Raw genomic sequence first — 18,784 nt, forward strand, 5'->3', positions numbered from 1 at the left:
CTGCAAGAGAAATAGAAGGGCACTTTAACATAGTCAACTTTGTATGCCAATACACAGCAAGCAAGGGTGCATTGAAGGTAAGTGGGTTGGATCTTCTAGAAGTACTCCTGCAAGTGGTTGGTATGTGTGCTTCCACCAAGGACACGCAGCTGGTGACTGTATACCTTGAGCCCCCACGTTTGACCCTCCCCATAGAGGAATGCTGAAACATCCTTTGTTGCTTCTACAGCAGTGGGAGGAGGACTTGGTAAGAAAGGAAACACTAAGTCAGGCTGGCTACCTGTGAGCACAGGGAAACCTCCTCAAAACTTTTAACTTCCCAGCATTGTGAAATGGGTAGAGATGCTGACAGGATTCCTTGACTAAATGCCTCAACAGTTGACTCGAAGCAACTATTTTTCCTTTCAGAGGTTTCCGATCTGATTATGCATTTCCTGGTAAGAACAGAGCAGCAGAAACAGACCAGGTTAAAAAAAAAAAAAATCTGACTATCAGGCATTTTGATAACTTCTCCCTTTCGTTTTCTCCCCAAGTTAGATACCCACTGCTGTAGCCTCTCCTTAGTATTTGCAACCTGTGTTGTTGGCTGTAAAACTGAATAAACCCCGTGTGATTAGCTTAACAACCTCTATCAATTTCTGTCATTTATAATTTCTATCTTTGTATGTGGCAATAACAGCAAATCAAAAGTTAAGGTAAGTACAAGAGCACCCAAGCACTCCTGTTTTATGATGGGAATTGCATCATATCTTTCGTAACAAGAATTCTCTAATCACTAGGCATGTAAGCTTGAAATTAGCAGAGCAGAATGAACATGCCTTGATGATTCATGTCCCAGTGAACTTGGTAACTGTAGCAACAGCTTGTTTGTTGTATATTGTAGAGAAGGCCTGCTGAAGCCTGGGTGGTAAAGTCAAATGAAGGTACCTTCTGAACTGGATGAATTTCTCTCTCTTCTCACTTCTCCCTTAGAAACCACAAGATGAGTTTCCTTTGGGCAAACCAACTGATTCACCTAATCATAGAATCGTTATCAGTGTGGCAATGAGAGGTATGCTGGGCCTCCAAATTGGAAACCTGGGCTTTAGGAAACTGAACTGCTTCTTTAGAAGTGATTCTTGTGCAGAAAGTCTCAGTAATAGTGATAGTCTGCATTGCTCTTAAGATATGGATATCGGCCAGAAAATATGAAGGTTGGGTTACTATAGGCCAGACCTAGGTAAGAATAAATACTTGACTACTTGACTTGAGCCTGATAAATGCTGGACTTTAGTGTCATGTTTAATATAGCTAACATCCTCAGAACAATGATTGCATCCATTCATGTCTATCTGGATGTATTTCTGGATTTTGAAAAGCAGTCAGTTTTTGGTTCACACTCGGATTTTATATCACATAGGCTTTCGTTTCTTTTTTCATTTTTGACTCTGTTCCTTTCTTGATAGGGTCTTTTTTCTGGCTGGGTGAGTATGATGGCAATCCAGGGCTACTATTGGCCTAAAGAGTTAGCCCTTCAGGTTGGACTCAGGAGACCAACATTTTATTGTGTAATGATTGATCTCTTGTTCAACTGTGAGCAACTCAGTTCGAAGTATGCTGGTCTTGCAGGTTACCCAGAATTAATACAAGCCAAAGTTGCCTGAGGATTTTTCACTGTTACAAAATAAATAAATTCTTATTTGTCATAGAATGGAAATTCCTAACAAGCTTTATTTATTTATTTATTTTTACTTATTTATGTGTAAGAGATGGGATGAGTATAAGATTTAGATAAAACTGAAAATTAGTTGCAGTTCAGAAAGGTTTGGGAGTTTGTGTGTGCCACTGCAGCAATCCATTGCAGTCCCCCGTGCATGATGTGTGGACCACCTCTGCTGTGGTTAGCAATAGTGAGCAGGAGCAGGCAACAATGATTTGGAATCATCTTTGTAATTCTCCACTATCGATGAAATCAAAACATGGTCTGGAAGAGTGCAACATGAAATTCCTGGAAGCCTTGCAAACATGTCTGTTAATGGTTATAATCAGATCTGATCTGCCCATATAAAACATAATTAAGCTATTATCATAAATGCTGGGACTCGTAGGGGATTTTATTATTGGTATCACGTGAAGAACAGGAGTGGTAAGAATACCAGTACCAAAACCATAATAATTAAACTATGGCTAGCTTTACTGCTGCTGCTCTTCACATTTTTCAGGGAAAAAAAAAAAAACACCCTCAGGCTGATTTCTAGCATAGGCAATGCTGAACTGCATGGATTCTTCCTCTGTCATACAGAATGAACTCTTGGAAACATGAGTGTTTCGAGGACTGCTTCGAGGAGGCAAGTCATATCAATTTGACCCAAGCTGAAATAAGCTTCAGAGGATGTCCTAAGTTGTGGGATCTCCTGAAAATGAGGCTCATATCTGCTGGGTCACCTCCTGTGCACATCATATTAGAGCAGCAGGTCAGTGGCTTACTGCTGTGGAGGTCAATCTCGTGTATAAGAGGTTGCCCAGGGAGGTGGTGGAAGCCCCATCCCTGGATATTTTTAAGGCCAGGCTGGATGTGGCTCTGGGCAACCTGATCTAGTAGAAAGTGTCCCTGCCCACGGCAAGGGGATTGGAATTAGATGATCCTTGAGGTCCCTTCCAACCCTGACAATTCTGTGATTCTGTGTTTCTGTATAAGGTCATCCCTAACTCAATGTGTAAAGCAAAAGTGCTTTCCCTGGCACTTGTGGAAACTCTCTAAACACTTTTCCTTTTTTTCTTAACCTCATATCCTCTGTTGCTTTCATGATTTTGCAACTGTTTAGATCGTCTGTCTTTTATTTTTTTAAGTGATAGCAAATGAACTAAGGGTTTTAAACTGTATATATTTTTAGTAGCCATGGTGCTAACTGTTAGACAATAGAAATCTTTACTCCCCATTCTGCAAGAAAGATATCTACCTAAAGATCTTAAAAATTAGTAATTGGAAAATCCTAGATGAAGACATAACTGTGTGATATTTGGGTAAAGTAGGTAATGTTATAGACTGAAGAAAAAAAACCCCAACCAACCAATCAAAAGATGATGCAGGTGCTTGTTAAAGCTGCGATTCATTGGTATTTGGGCTTCTACAGTCAGTGTAAGTTTGTGGAAAACACAGCTGAAAATGGGTATTCCTTGAATGATATCTATACTACTACCTGATGGATTGATTTATAGGCATTTTTTTCCACCACAGTCTTAAGTTGCTACACATTTACATTGCAAGCAGGTATCAGAAAGAAGAACCAGTCAGTCTTAGTGATGTTGATTTATTCTGCTCCTTATTAGGGGTAGTTATCCTGTGTTTATCTGATGTTAATGTTACTATGCCACTTTCAGCATCTGAGGTGATTTAACAGAATCACAGACATTGTGCTGTACTGTATAAATCCATTTATATGTGATGGCCCTCAGCCTCAATACTTACAGGAAGTGGCTTAAGTAAAAGAGCTGGAGGCTTTTGACATTTCCACTTCTCATTGCTGTGTATGTATCTTCATACTTTCATGCCTTGCAGAGTGAAAAGTTGTAACTTTCCATTGGGGGGACATCCCCAAATATTCAGAAACATGAATGCTATAGGTTAGGGATTTCTTTTTTCTCATCCCACTCACTCTCATTTCCACAGACCATTCACTCAGCCAGCCTAGCTAACATAACCAGTAATATGACACAGAGTTTTAACCCTTAGATATCTGATAAATTTGGCAAACAAAATAATTCTGAAAGTCTATCTCTCTCTTGTACTTGACCACTGAGTGCTCTGGAAGTTGGAAGGTGGAAATGAACAAAGGAAGGAAAGATGCAACAGAATTCCTCAAATGTGCTGGCTGTTATAGTCAGATACCTGGAAACTGTAATGCTGAATCCCTAAACCAAAATTTGCTTTAAAAAGGTAGATATTTTTGTGAAATAGGGGTGGGTGGTTCTTACACAGCTTCTGTTGACCAAGCTCTTCTGGTGGTCATGTTTTAACAGAATCACAGAATCAGTTGTCAGGGTTGGAAGGGACCTCAAAGATCCTCCAGTTCCAAGCCCCCTGCCATGGGGAGGGACGCCTCGCATTAGATCAGGTTGCTCAGAGCCCCATACAGCCTGGCCTTAAAAACTTTTCACATTCTCAAGTTTATTTCTCTTGACTACATGGGCAAAAAGTGACCAAGTAGGCAAAGTTGTTCCCAGGAGGTGAAGCTCTTAGACAAATGCCGAATGTCAGTTATAATTAATTTATAGGAGCTGACAATATTACCTGGTTGTCAAATTGCTGTATCTTATCTCTTGAGTTAGTAAAAAAAACATTTTGGACAAAACAATCTCCTGCCCTGCGTCCAGCTGTGGAGTATTATCAGTGTAAACTGTTATCAATAAATGTACATTAAAAGCATTAAAATAAATTAGATCTTGTGGATTGTAGCTATTGGTGAGGGGGGGCTTTCAGACTGTCACTGCCTAGGCTCTCCAGGAATGGATGTTGCCTGCAGTATTACTAGGAGTGAAATGGCACAAGTCTGCAGCAATGTGCAAAGTTAATGACTGTGTTAAGGAAAATAATGCTGACCCATAGTTTACAGTCACTTCTGATGCACTCTGCATCAGTTTTTTGCTGGTTTTCAGGAATAGTGTGTAACTTAGCAGGATGTGCAGCCTTGATCCACATGAGACAGTTGAACCTCTGCCTCATGGGACTGACAGTGTAAGGTGTGTATAAAAGGTGTACAGAAAAGTCCCCAAAGTTTTCTTCAGCCTGGTAAATACCAGTTAGGCTCTTACTGGTATTAAACAGATTCATCCCTTGATCCCTCCTTGCTGAAACCCTTGGTACATGATCTGCTTGAGGGTAGGTGGGGCTGATTCTGGTCTCACAGCTGCTCCTCCACCTGAAACCTTTGTGCTTTAGTTTGTTTCTGCTGATTTATGTCCTGTTGAAGAGAAACATAAATTTTATATGGTCTCTTCCTTAGTTAAAAAAAAAAAGTCATCTTTCTATCCTTCAAAGAGTAATCATCACACACTTGTGTTTGCTGATGTATTTATCTGTGTTAAGAACTGCAGAATTGTTTTTATTGGAACAATTGTTTTGAAAGGTAACCTCTTTATGTCTGAAAAGTGATCTGTGGCAGGCAGCTGGAGAATAGCACTAATGAGAAACAGAAGAAAAGCAGTTTGAAAACTGTTATAAATGTTTGCTGCATGTTGTAGTTAATTCTTTTTTTTTCAGCTGCAGGCAATCAATTTACTGATGGGTTTCCTTGGTTATCTCCTTCACAAACCTAGGAGATGCTGGGTTTGGAAATGTCAGTTCAGTATTTTGGTGCTTTTATTTAAAAGAGGCTTTAAGTGCTGTCACAAGCAAAAAGCTCAAAGGGATTTGAGTTTATATTTTAGCTGACATTCAGTGAGGGAGACATTTTTGTGTCTCTCAAATGTTGGGGGTTTTTTTTGTGTTTAACTGCATGCTGTGGGCCAAAGATCTTAACCTGAATGTCAAAAAACTTAAAGTAACTTTTGGAGGTAAAGAACCAGAGTGAAGTGCATTGAAGCTGGTGGAAGGTCTAGAGCACAAGTTTTATGAGGAGTGGCTGAGGGAACTGGGATTGTCTAGTCTGGAGAAAAGGAGGCTGAGGGAAGACCTTCTCACTCTTTACAACTCCCTGAAAAGAGGTTGGAGTGAGATGAGTGTTGGTCTCTTCTCCCAAGTAACAAGCAATAAGACAAGAGGAAACAGCCTCAAGTTTTGTCAAGGGAGGGTTAGATTGGATGTTAGGAACAATTTCTTCCCCAAAAGGATAGTCAAGGAACAGGCTGCCAGGGAAGTGGTGGATACCCCATCCCTGGAGGGGTTTCAAAACCATGTAGATGGGACATGGTTAAGTGGTGACCTGGCAATGCCTGGGTTAATGTTTGGACTTGATGATCTTAAAGGTTTCTTCCAGCCAAAACAATTCTATGATTTTATGCTGGTCTACCCAGATGATAAGCAAGTTGACCTGTGAACACTGAAATAGTTCCACAAGGACTTTGAAATAAAGACTACCAAGTTTATTAGAACATAGGATGTCACTGCAGTTTAATGTGCCTTGGAGAGCATCATGCCTCTGCCTTCTGTACCAGCAATCTCCCCAGCTGCTGCAGCACTTTTCCTCAAAGAACAAAAGTACCTTCTGGGACTTTCTGAACCACATATTGGAGGATGGGGGGGAAACACAACATCAGACTAGGTCAGTGACATTGTGCAGACATCTGCATAGGGCAGTGGTGAGAGCTAACTTATTGGTGTCTTTTGAAACTGTCAGTTTCAGTCTTACAAGGCTGATTTCAGTCCTGCACTAAGTTATTTCCTATCTATGGAGAGGATCAGTCAAGCTTGTGCTTTCAGTTTCATAACACCCCATCACCACCCCCACTGCCACCACCACCTAGAGACCCTGCTCACGGATTTACTACTTCAATATAACTTCTGAGCCACTCTGTGAAAAATCTGAGACTGGCACAGCTGCATTTAATTCACAAGTGTTCCTTTCCAAGAGCTAGCTTTTTACATTCTTCTAAAACCAGAAATTATAAGAGAAATTCTGCTATGGCCTTATGACTCCGCAACCTCTCTGGGCAGCCTGTTCCAGTGCTCTGCCATCCTCACAGTGAAAAAGTCTATCCTTATGTTCACATGGAACCTCCTATGCTCCAGCCTGCACCTATTGCCCCTTGTACTATCATTGGACATCACTGAGAAGAGGCTGGCTTCATCCTCCTGACACTCACCCTTCAAATTTATAAACATGAATGAGGTCACCTCTCAGTCTCCTCTTTTCCAAGCTAAAGAGCCCCAGCTCCCTCAGCCTTTCCTCATAAAGGAGATGTTCCACTCCATTAATCATCTTTGTGGCCCGGCACTGGACTCTTTCAAGCAGTTCCCTGAGGTCCTTCTTGAGCTGAGGGGCCCAGAACTGGACACTGTTCCAGCTGTGGCCTCACCAGGGCAGAGTAGATGGGGAGGAGAGCCTTGCTTGACCTACTAACCACACTCTTTTTAATACATTGGCCTTGGCCACAAGGGCACATTGGTGGCTCATGGTAATCCTCATATCATGCTGTTGCTTCTGTATGTGACCTAAATCTGTTCAGCTCTTTAGCTTTACTCTCCCCACTACACAGGATTCAAGAGGGCTCATTAGCTTGCATATGGTTAATGGAATATCCTTGTATTTTGACCTGGAAGTAGTATGTCTACATTCAGCCTGCTGCACTTGAGCCAAGTCCTCCAGTCAGTGAGAACACTGGGGCACTGAGTGTCTTAGCAGACAGTTTGGACCTGGCTGCAAAAGCATTTTCAGGATGCTTGTGAATACAAATATATCCTGCAAACAGCAGAGCTATCTTTAGGTATCACCTCATCTTGCAAACTGAGGCTACCATACAATCCTCAATCTATTTTAAATCAAATTGGGCATCTTTGCTTCTGCCATTTAGTTTATCTGCTCAATCAGTAATCTGCCTTTGATTAATAGAGTTGACTCTGAAGTCAAGGGCAAAAGCTGGCATCTAAAAATGTACTGCAAACGTTAATGAATTGTGATAGAGAGTTAAGACATAACTCTAGGAAATGCATTCAGAGAGGGTAAGAGGAGTCAATGTAGACAGGTTAAAACATGTTAACCACCATGTGATTGCTGTCATTGATGTGTGAAGTGCTGTCACTGGTGGTTTTGCATGATGATGTGTGTGTTAGTGCCAGTCTAAGTAGTGCTGCTGTAACACAGCATACAAATACTGCCAGCAAATTGTTTCTACAGTATTGCAGAGATCTCCAATGGCAAAAGGGCTAATTCCCAAGAGTTAGCTGTTGGCTATCTCAAGAGTGTAAAGGAAACCAGGCTGATTAAGCATACTGACTATTACTTACTCATCCATTACTGCTTTCCCTTCTAAGTAGCTGCCTCCTTGCCAGTCAGAGGCAGATAATCCATAGGGGATTTAGAAATGTGTATGCTGCCCCTGCATTTGAGTAAAGAGGACTTGGAGATTAATATGCACTGTGCTATCAGTAATAATGCAGGGGACAGAAGAAGCAGCTCCCATGGTGTTTGGTGCTGTGATAATGGTATTGAGTCTGCCATGGTGAAATTACCAGGCTCAGTGAGAAAATCCAGCCTGTCTTGCAAGCAGCACCTGGGTAACTGGCCATGCCATGGGAAAAAAAAATTCATGCTTCCTATCATCTCTCTCTCTCTCCTATGTGTGGTACTAAAATACACAGGTTTGATGAGCTTGTTTGTTTACAGAATGTAAAAATAGAACTAAAACTGATGAAACTGTAGGTCACCTGAATGTGGTGATGGTGGGAATTGATTGCTTGCCAGCCTTTGGAGACAATGGTTATGGTCAGCCCCACCTCACGGTGTACGTATGGCAGTTCTGTACCTCTGGTCAGCGTTGGGGTTTCCTCTGTATTTTCACAGCTACAGTGATGGGTGGGAGGCAGCAGTAACAACAGATGAAAATGACAGTAATAGGGCAGTTTGTTGCTGTTATTAGCAGATAGTCTGATTGTAGATGTACTTTTTTTTTAAATGGCAGTTTGTGAAGCCAAATGTTTAGAGAATGGTAAACACGATTTATTAATAGCAAATTTGATTTTAACCTTCTTTGAGGTGATTGCTTCCTCCTGCTATACCTTCATGCTATATACAGGTGAACCACTTTTTGTTGAATCACTGAATGGTGTGCCTCCCAGCAGCAGTACTTAGGGGTTTCCCATCTGACAAGTGGGAAACCACCAGCAGTCTCCAAGGATAAGGGCTGTCTTACAGCAAGCTAACTTCTGAAACTGGGACACGTGGCACAGCATGATCTAGTAATCAGAACAAGTGACTGGCAGTGAAGCCTTAGGAAATCAGCATCTTGCTCTGCTCATAGTTCCTTGTATGAGGTAATTAATCTGTCTTCCTGGTCAGTAGGTCAAGGGGGGTTCTCCTCCCCATCTACTCTGGTGAGGCTGCACCTAGAGTATTGTGTCCACTTCTGGGCTCCCTAGATCAAAGCAGACAGGGAACTACTGAAGAGAGTCCAACAGAGGGCCAGGAAAATGATTAGGGGACTGGAACATTTCCCTTTACAAGTAGAGGATGAGAGACCTGGGATTCTTTAGTCTGGAAAAGAGAAGACTGAGAGGGATCTTACGAATGCTAATAACTATGTAAAGGATGAAGGTCATGAGGATGAGGCTGGGCTCTTTTCAGTGGTGGCCAGTGATAGGACAAGGGACAAAGCAGAACAAAGGAGGTTTCAGTTGAACTTAAGGAAAAACTGCTTTGCTTTGAGGGTGACAGAGCACTGGAACAGGCTGCCCAGAGAGGCTGTGGAGTCACTGCAAAATGTGAATGTGGGTCACTGCAAAACCGCTTCTAGGAATTTGTATAGATAAGTTCCTTTCTAATGGGAAACTGTTAATATTTATCCTTACCTGAAAAGTGCTTCTTTTAAGGTATAATTTGCTAATTTTTAAAATGTAAATCTGCCAGTTTAGAGCATTTTTGGTTGCCTTATTTCATGTTTGTAAAACTCGGGCCTTTTACGTGATGCAAGAGTTTAGCGTCAGTGTGATCCTGTGGAGTGTGCATTCATAGAATCATAGAATCATTCAGGGCTGGAAGGGGCCACAAGGATCATCCAGTTCCAACCCCCTGCCATGGGCAGGGACACCTCACACTAGATCAGGCTGGCCAGAGCCTCATCCAGCCTGGCTGCAAACACCTCCAGGGATGGGGCCCCAACCACCTCCCTGGACAACCCATTCCAGGCTCTCACCACTCTCATGGTGAAGAACTTCTTCCTCACGTCCAGCTTGAACCTCCCCACTTCCAGCTTTGTTCCATTCTCCCTAGTCCTGTCACTACCTGATAGCCTAAAAAGTCCTTCCCCAGCATTCACTGTCCTGCTGCTGCCTCCTCACCTCTTTTCACTCTGGCTTCTCTGATCCAGAAGTTCCTGCCTTGGTGTGTGAGTGCAGTTGTGATTGTGCGGGGATATGGTTGACAGCACAGCCCGACAGATTATATCAGCACTACGGATTATGATATGAGGGCAGGAGCTTGATAGTGATGGGGAAGTTCCATAAAATGGCATTGCTGCAGAAGTAAAAAAGAACTGCTTTACATGTGGGGAAATAGCTCCTATCTCTGGGACTGTCCCAAGGAAAGATAAATGTACATGCTCATCCAAAGCGTTGTGCAAGCCTGATTCACAGATTAGGGTGCAGAAATCAGAATGAAAACACACACATTGAATACATGCATCTATTGAATCATTATTTTTAATAATTTAAAAAAATAAGAATTATTATAAGAATATTATATTATTAGGAGAACCACATTGGGAGATAGCTGGTACATTTATGCACAGCTAGTCTTGACTCCTCCACTGATCTGTGTGCAGTTTCATACTTCTTTGTGGCTCACCCTGGCTCCATCAGAATGATTAGCTACAGTGCTGTGAACACAGAATTGTTTGCGTTGTAAGTAAAAAGTTAAGGTGCAGGAGAAGCTTGAGAAAGATCTAATTAAACAAAGACTGGGACAGCACAGAATAATTGAAATCCAGCTGATAAATGATGAAAGGGATTGCGAGCAGAATGTATTCAGCAGGTGCTAATGAACAGGAGTTTCTTAGAGAGGGATCTAGCAATCTTCACAAACAGTTGATGAAAACGTCTTTGTAGTTCAGGAATAAACAGATTCTGATGTGCCTTGTCAAAGGAACAGAAAGTAGGGCTGGATGCAACAAAAGCTCTCTCTGTAACCCATCCCAGTAGTGCTTCTAGTACCTCATTGTGGGGCCACTGATTTTTGCAGAACAGCAGCAATTTATAACTTTTTGCTGCTCTGCCCCAGCTACACCTTGCCATATGAATTGAAGCAGCCAGTCTAACCATGGTTGTTTTCCCTTCTGTGCAAAATGGCATCTTATAACAGCTGTTTTCAGAGAAAAGAGGTTTTTATATGATGATGTATTTTTTAATGTTTTATACAAATGGCATTGGGAACAGATTATCCAACTGAGCATCTGATGTTTGCTGTCTAAGCAATGTGGGGACATTCAAAGGCTGCATCTGCATAGAGCTTACTGCATATAGCATGTTTGCATTGTATAGTGGCAGGTAATGCTATTTTTAGATAACTTCTGGAATACTAAGTTAATAAAATACTCATGTCTTTTTAAGTGAGAGATCACTACTGCTGGCTTTTTTGTTGTTGTTGTTGTTAGCACTATCATGTTCAGTTTCCTTTATGACTAAAACAAGTGTTAACTGTGTGTCTCATGTCTTCCTTTCCTGAGAAGCAGTCTGGTGTGGGAATAGACACATTTAGGAAAAACCCCCCACATGAGTTCTGTGACTCCCTGTAGACCATCCCTGTTAAGTGCTGGAGACTAAAATGAGATAAAAAGCTCTTTAGTAAAGTTGCGTCAGGCAAGGGAGTGAGCAGAACAAAATGATTTTTCTCTTGTGAAAAGAAAAATAGTTTCTGTCTATTGAGTTGTAGTTGTGTAAGTAAAGGTTAATCTTTGTGGTGAGTAGAGGGACAACAGAGTGCTGTTATACAAGCAGGTATATAATGGTGATTCCTGCTGATGTTATTACAATTTAAGCCTGGTTTGAGTTTTTCCATTGCAAAACTGTAGCTAATTTATACCAACCTCTCATTTTTTCCCCAGGAGCACTTCATACACTAATAGTATGTAGGAGAAAAGAAGGTCCCTATGACTAACAGATACAAAGTGCTGCTAGTTATAACCTTCAGAAAGAAAGATTTAGCAAAGCTGAATCCAAGCCAGTCAGGTTTTCTATAAACTTTGGAACAGCCCCAGTTGCATCTGGAAATCCAGCTGCCTTTGTGTTGAACCATAGATGTAATTAAAAAGTGTTTCCTTTTTTCATTTGGGGCAAACTCCAGTGGCTCAAATAGTGGCAACTTTATACTGAGTTGAAGTACCACTACTGCAGCTGTGTTCCTGAGACTTGGACTCATAATCTGCTTTCAGGCCTTGTTTCTTTGGTTGTACCATCAAGATGCTCTTGCTGTCAAGTTTTTTTTTATTTTAGACTTTCTGGAATCAGTTTCTAAAGTGTTCTTTGAAAAAATGTTTGAACTTTGTTTTTCCACCTGACTTTCTGCTAACCTTCCTTTAATGTAGCAAAACATTAAGCAAGAAGAGAAAGCATTTTCATTTGGAATTTGTGAGGTGTTGCTTAAGTTACTCATGGTTAATATTTCTTCAGTGTTGACTTCTGTACATGAAAATCTGTGTCGTTGCAGTAGGTAGATTCTTAACTTTTATTAAATTTAATTCATTCATCTTATCAAACTCAATTCTGCTTTTATAGTTGTTTCCAGCTATATTAGCAGGACTGAGCCAATGCATGAAAACCAGAGAATGAAAGTTGCTGTAAAGAAGTAAAATTGATGAGCCAGTTTTTACTGCCCAGATGAGACATTGCAAAAGAGAAATGTCAATACTGAAGAAGTGAATTTCAGTTTTTCAGTTTTTAATAACCTCATAATTTAGTAATCAAATAAACTGTGGCACAGATGAGAAGATATGTTATTACATAATACAGTTACTTTTAAAGCCTTCCTGTAACATAAAAAATGGTGGCTTTTGTTTGTATCTCCAAAGATTCAGGGCATGAACCAGAGGGAATGCTGGGTTTATTTTTACTTGCTGTTTCATAGGCAGAAATTACTGCAGAAATGTGGCCTTTTCCTGCTCACACACTGTCCTCTTTGTTTTAACCAGGGAAAAGTAGTTTGTATGCATGCATACCCAATTTCCAGTGTGATCTCCCAGCAGCAGGAAGTTGGTTCAGATAGGTACAATCAGGCTCTTGTGCTTTGCATTAGCACTGAGACCCTGTGCCTCCATGAAAACAGAGCCTTCAGTCCCCCAGTCAATGCTGGTAACAGCAGCTTATAGTTCAGCAGTTACAATAATGTAGAAAATCTTCTGGCCTCCTCTCTCAGATCCAGATTCATGGCATACTTTATTTTGCAGAGAGGGGCAATCCCACATTTCTGTCCTCACTGCCTCCAGGGATGTGTTGCCATCAGTCATAGCCTTTGACTCATGTCTATCAATTGTGTAGCTGCAAGCTCAACCCTGCAAAAAAAAAAAAAAATTGTGGGATCAGTGAGCTTGTGGGTAGTTGTGGCACTGTTAGATCTGATGCAACAGAAGTAAAGGGAACATGCATCTGGAGAGAGGATTGAGTAGGACCACACCTTTCCACTGCTACTTGCAGGTAGATGAAGCTAAATGCACTGTAAAATTTCTAGCCCCTGAAACAAAAGATAATGATACCAAATAATGATAAGGATCACAAACAGGAGGAAAGGAGTTGGAAGAAGAGGGAGAAGAGATAAAAGAGAAGAAAGAGGGAAGTAGATAGAAAATCAGAAAGAGAAATTAGGGAAAAATCAGATGGTATATTGACAGAGTGGCAGCAAACTGCCACCAGGAAAACACCTTCTCTTATTGGGAAAGATTGAGCACACCCTCCTTTGCCTTCAAATGTGATGCTTCAGTCTCAAGAAACAGTTCTTCTCTCTTTCTGGGCAGAATTGGAAAGCCACTGCTTTGTAAGAAGTCCACAATAATAACCTGGATGCTGAAAGCCAGAACTTCTGGCCTCCCAAAATTCTGTCTGGATGAGGCAAGGGAGGGAAAAGCACAGGCACAAGCATCTGTCCTAAGAAACGTTTATTGCTGAACAGGCATAGGCCTAAGAGGCTGGGGAGAAGTCCCTCTAAAGAGAAGCTGGCACAGCAGTGACTATGCATCTCAGGATGTTGGTTCATCAGTGGGAGGCTAGTCTGGATGTGGCTTTCATAAACCCTTAATCCTGAGGTCACAGATTCCTTTTACTGTGGCTTGCTTCTTCGCCACAGCACAACGCAGCTCACTTGTAGCTTCTTCAGTTTCGACAGCAGGTGGGGCTGGAAATGCAGCGTGGCTTGGGGCTCGGCTGTCCTCTCGACACCAGCATTTCCAAAGGGAGGTATTCATTAAACCCCAACGTGATTGATTCAGTTCCCTCAACTGAGTCTGCATTGCTGACCTCCCCCTACAACCCTTCCAGAGTTCGTTCATGCCAGTGAAGTGGCAAGAGCCAGGAAAGTTTTGTAATAGCAATGTATATTCTGTGTGGTAGAGCAGCTTCCTACAGTGAATTGGTTTGGTGGGTTGCTCTTTTTTTTTTCCTTTGTCATTAGAGAGTTAAATTAGTTATCTACCTAATTAGTGTTGCAGTTAAGAACTGTAGGAAATAAGGGTATGCCAGAAGTCCCAGTAGTTGAGACACAGATGTGAAAGTGTTTTCCTGTCAGTCTGTTTTTACAGCCAAGAAAACCTTTGGTTTTGCTTTGTTTTCTGCAGCTGTTTAATGCTGTCAACTGCCTGGCAAAAGGGAACACCCGGCTGCTTGTGCTGGGCCGCAAACACATGCTGACTAACTCTTCAAATTGGAGAAAAGAGCTTATGAAGGAGATGCAGGATAAGGCAGACTTCTTCTTTGCTGAAAATATGTAAGTTGAAGAAAATGGCTAAATGTAATGGAGATGGACATCTGATTTATGTGCATTTTGCTTTAGTTTTCAGTATTAGTAGCATCTCTAGCTCTGTGTGTGGAAGAGAAACGTATCCCTTGCTTCAGAAGCCAATACATATTAAAAAATGCATTATAAAGAACTTAATCACCTGGAATCATGTTGACATCTGTATTGTTTATTAGGATTTGCAACTATTGAAACCACTGCTGAGACCACAGTGTCCTGAACTTACAGAACACCTAACAGCATCAGTGTACAGTCATGGTCTGCGGTGTTAGCCCTGCAAAGGGAGGAGAGGAAGTTTGTGCCTGGCCATTGTTGCCTGGTAGCACAGGAGCAAGGAGAGTCTGGAGGACTGACTTCCTCACTGCTCCCAGAGGAGATTTTCTCTGAGTGGAAATGGACCCTCTGGATCTCTGATTTAAGAAACAGAGCCCCCTTGCTCTTGTCCAGTCAAGCCTGGCCTTGTCTCTAAACTAGGTACTTGCCACCATCTCAGTGTCCCATCTCCTTGCCCTACTTTCCTCATACAATGAGTCTCAGTTTTCCTTCAGTTCCAGCTCCACCTAGTCTCTCTCTGTTAATCCTTCACTTGCCTCTGCAATTTCTTCTGTGATCTTAGTTCCCAGAGCTTCTGACCAAAGTTCTTTGTCCCAACAGCCAAAGCAAGTCTTTTCTATCTGCCTCCTTGTTTCAAATCAATTTTACCTCACCTCCTCTCCACTTTTGTCCCTTGTTCTCTTTGCTGTTGAGTTTCATTGTTTTCTTTCCTGCTATCTAAGCACCAACAAAGGGGACACCGTGACCCCAAGTTAAGGACCCTCACCAATCTTGTAAGTTGTCATTTACTAGTCCAGTAATCCACAGAAATCAAATAATGGTGTCAAGCAGAGTGCTGCTCCAGATTCTCCAGGTATAGGGTAATTCATGCCCCCTCTTAATGTCTTTTTAGAGATTTTTTTTCCCTGAAACTGTTTCAGTTTAATATCAGCTAGTAGCAAATTATTTTTCAAATAATAAGGTTGGACTAGATGATGCTTGAGGTCCCTTCCAACCTGGTATTCTATGAATCTATTAATATAGATATACTCATGGATTTGTGGTGTTGCCCACGTTACAATTTAATATCAGTTGTGATGATTGTATTCCACAAAGCTTTGGGGGTATAGTTATGAATGTTAGCAGTTCTATCCCCCCTTGCATTGTATTGTTAAGTTTTGTGGCAGAAGATTAGATCACCTTATTAACAGATTGTGATAAGAGAGAGGAATGCTCTGAGTAGCATGCAATTAACTTCTGTTGCACTGTAACCTTTGGTGGTAAGCAGAAGGTGTTTGTTTTACCAGGGAACTAGAGCAGTGATGGCAGTTTTCAGTGTTGCTGATGAATAAATCCCAGATCAGCCTTTGATTCATTTCCTGCAACTACTTGTGAATGACGTCAGTCTTTTCCATTTGTTTTGTTAAGCTCTGAAGATGATACCTTCTTGTTATATGCCACTCTTCAGTCAGGCAAGCATTGCAAGTTTGTTACCAGAGACTTCCTCCGGGATCACAAGGCTTGTCTTTCCGACAGTGTGACGCGGCATCTGTTCCGTAAGTGGCAGCGTGGGCACCAAATAGCCTTTTACTCATCTGAAGAAGGAAATCATATAAATTTTTTGGTAAGTTTCCTACTGCAATAAGAAAGCATAAGGAGCATATTCATTAAAGGTACACAACTTCCAACTCTGGAAGCAAAAGATTCTTGTTGGAACCTAAGAAACAGATTTGTACTTGTGGGCCCAAAACTCCCGTGTTTGCTGAAAGTTTAGTGTGTTCACAAAGCATGCCACAAACAGGAAAACTGTCCAAAAAAAAACCCAAGAAATGCTGCCTAAATGTTTAAAATGCAAACGTAAATACCGGTTTATGTATACAAATCTTTCCATGGCCCTAAGTGCCAGTGTTTTCATTTATTGTAAACTTTGAAATAGCTTATTTTGCTCTGTGGCACTATTAGGAGAAATCATGCTTCTAATTTTACAACAGAATTTATATCACCATTATTTTAAAGACACAGGAGAATACAGGTATTTCAGTATTTGCTGTAATACTAACCTATGTATCAAGTTTCATGAAGCAAAGCCCAGAAGAGTCAGGTTTATAGTTAGTATTCAGCTGCAGAAACTAGTCTTCCAGGCATAGTATCATCTTATAATATAATACTGCTGTTATTGTCTAGGAGACATGTATCCTTGTGAGCCATGAACAGTACAGTAATAAGAACGCAGCTGTTTTAAAAGACTTTTCTAGGGAAAAATTCATCACATGACATTGCATATCATGCAGGGTTTTGTTCTCTGGTCTGCCTACATTGTTACTACATGCTTAAAGGAATACTGCACCTGTGCAGATTCATTTTCCTGTGGCTTTGGTTAAAATCGTAAAATAATATTCAATGCTGCAAATAGGCTTATGACAGCCTTTGATTCAGTATAGCCATGTATACATTTCTTTTTATGGAACCAATACTAGCTGAGTAACACAGCTTTAGCTACATCTTCTTTCTTTCTTTTGCATGAAAAGGCTCATCATTTTCACACCTTAATTCCCATACAAGTGATTGGAATGATTGCCATTGCCAGCCAGAGATGGCTTCTAGGTTATACTGGAAGCTGTCAAGGGAAAGTAGACTTCCAAGACTATACACACAGATTATGTTCTGAGAACCATAATTGCCAACCAGATATGTTTTCTTTTGTTGTTGTGTTACATATATTGAGTTAGCATGCTTGTAACATAGTAGACCAGAAAAACGGTTTGTTCTGTTTATTTGACTAGATACTGTTGAAAGTGTTACTGATAAACCCTTTTCTTACATCCTCCTCAGCACAGACCAAGTCCATTCTGTAAAGAAGTACACTGGAAGAATAAATGCAGGATATAATTAACATCATTAAATCTTATCAGTTCAAGCCTATAAACTCCACATCCTGAGTTAATTCCCATATGATTTCATTTACCTGAACAGAAAGACACATTTTGCTATTTCTAGAAATTGAGTGCATTATGTTCAGATCATTATTGTCTGAGGTTTTTTAACCATCTATAATGACTCCTAGACCAGAAAATACCAAAAGACAGTGTAGTTTTCCTTCCAGTACTAAAATTTAGTATTTTTCTTAGTGTAAGGAAATAAATGAGAGTTGTCAGATGAATCTATGGAGATTTCTAAGGAAGGTGTTGGAAATTAGAACTACCTGTAACTGCTATTTTTGTAATATATTGTATAAAGTTTAAAACCATGTTTTATCTCTCTTTATCCAACAGCCTGCTCTCTGTTATGACTGTGTGGTGCAGACTACAGGTGACACATGGCATATCCCCTATAAAAACAATTTTGAGGAAAAATATTCATATCAGGTACCAAGAAAATGGCTTTGCATTCAACAGAAGTGATGAAGAATGTAATTGCGCAAGATGAAGATGCCTTTTTTTGTTTGTTGATAACTAGGAATACTCAGCAACACAGTTACAGGATTACTGTGTAACTGCATTTAGTCAAAATCATTCCTGCAGTAAACTTGTTGACATCAATGGTTGTCCATCAGGAACAAATTAGGCCCATCATTTCCACCTTTGCAGGTGACTTCTGTAGCCTAACAGTGTGATTTGGATTAAAACTTGGGTATTCCTCTTAAAATTTCAGGTTGTGGTGGGTATATCTTATGTTTCTTCCCTCAAGCTTTTTATCTATACTGAAATTCATAAACTCTGTACTTCAAATAAATCAAGCAGGAACTGCCAAGTGTCTTCAAAATTTGTAGGGCTGAGCTTACAATGGTACTGCACAATGCCTGCCACTAATAAATGGAGCTAACAAGGCCAGATAGTATGTTTACCATTTGCCAGATGTAGCCCTTAATACTTCCACAGACTAATTAGAATCCATTTGATCACACAGAATGCAAGAGATTTGTTATAGCAACACATATTAAGATTTTAGTTTAGAAAAGTAAGGGAACAAGCAGTGGGATGTTGTATGACTTTCACGCTCTTAAATTTGCTGCCTCTGACAAGATTCCATATTACTGGAATAGTTTGCTTACGGAAATCCATGAATGATTTTAAACAAAAATTGATGACAACTATAAATTCTTGCAGGAAATAATAGGACAGGAA

At 40.7% G+C, this 18,784-nt stretch overlaps 1 protein-coding gene across 1 annotated transcript in view; it reads left to right on the forward strand.

The window, feature by feature from the left end:
* PRORP (protein only RNase P catalytic subunit) overlaps nt 1-18,266 on the forward strand; it is a 43,944-nt gene extending 25,678 nt beyond the window's left edge. The window contains exons 5-7 of the mRNA XM_054400543.1: nt 14,449-14,597; nt 16,089-16,284; nt 17,933-18,266. Coding sequence (XP_054256518.1) covers nt 14,449-14,597; nt 16,089-16,284; nt 17,933-18,061 — 474 coding nt within the window. The 3' untranslated portion in view covers nt 18,062-18,266. The remainder of the gene's footprint in view (nt 1-14,448; nt 14,598-16,088; nt 16,285-17,932) is intronic.
* Nucleotides 18,267-18,784: the final 518 nt, after the last annotated feature.

This window comes from Indicator indicator, chromosome 4 (assembly GCF_027791375.1).
Source record: "Indicator indicator isolate 239-I01 chromosome 4, UM_Iind_1.1, whole genome shotgun sequence".
NCBI classification, from domain to species: Eukaryota; Metazoa; Chordata; class Aves; order Piciformes; family Indicatoridae; genus Indicator; species Indicator indicator.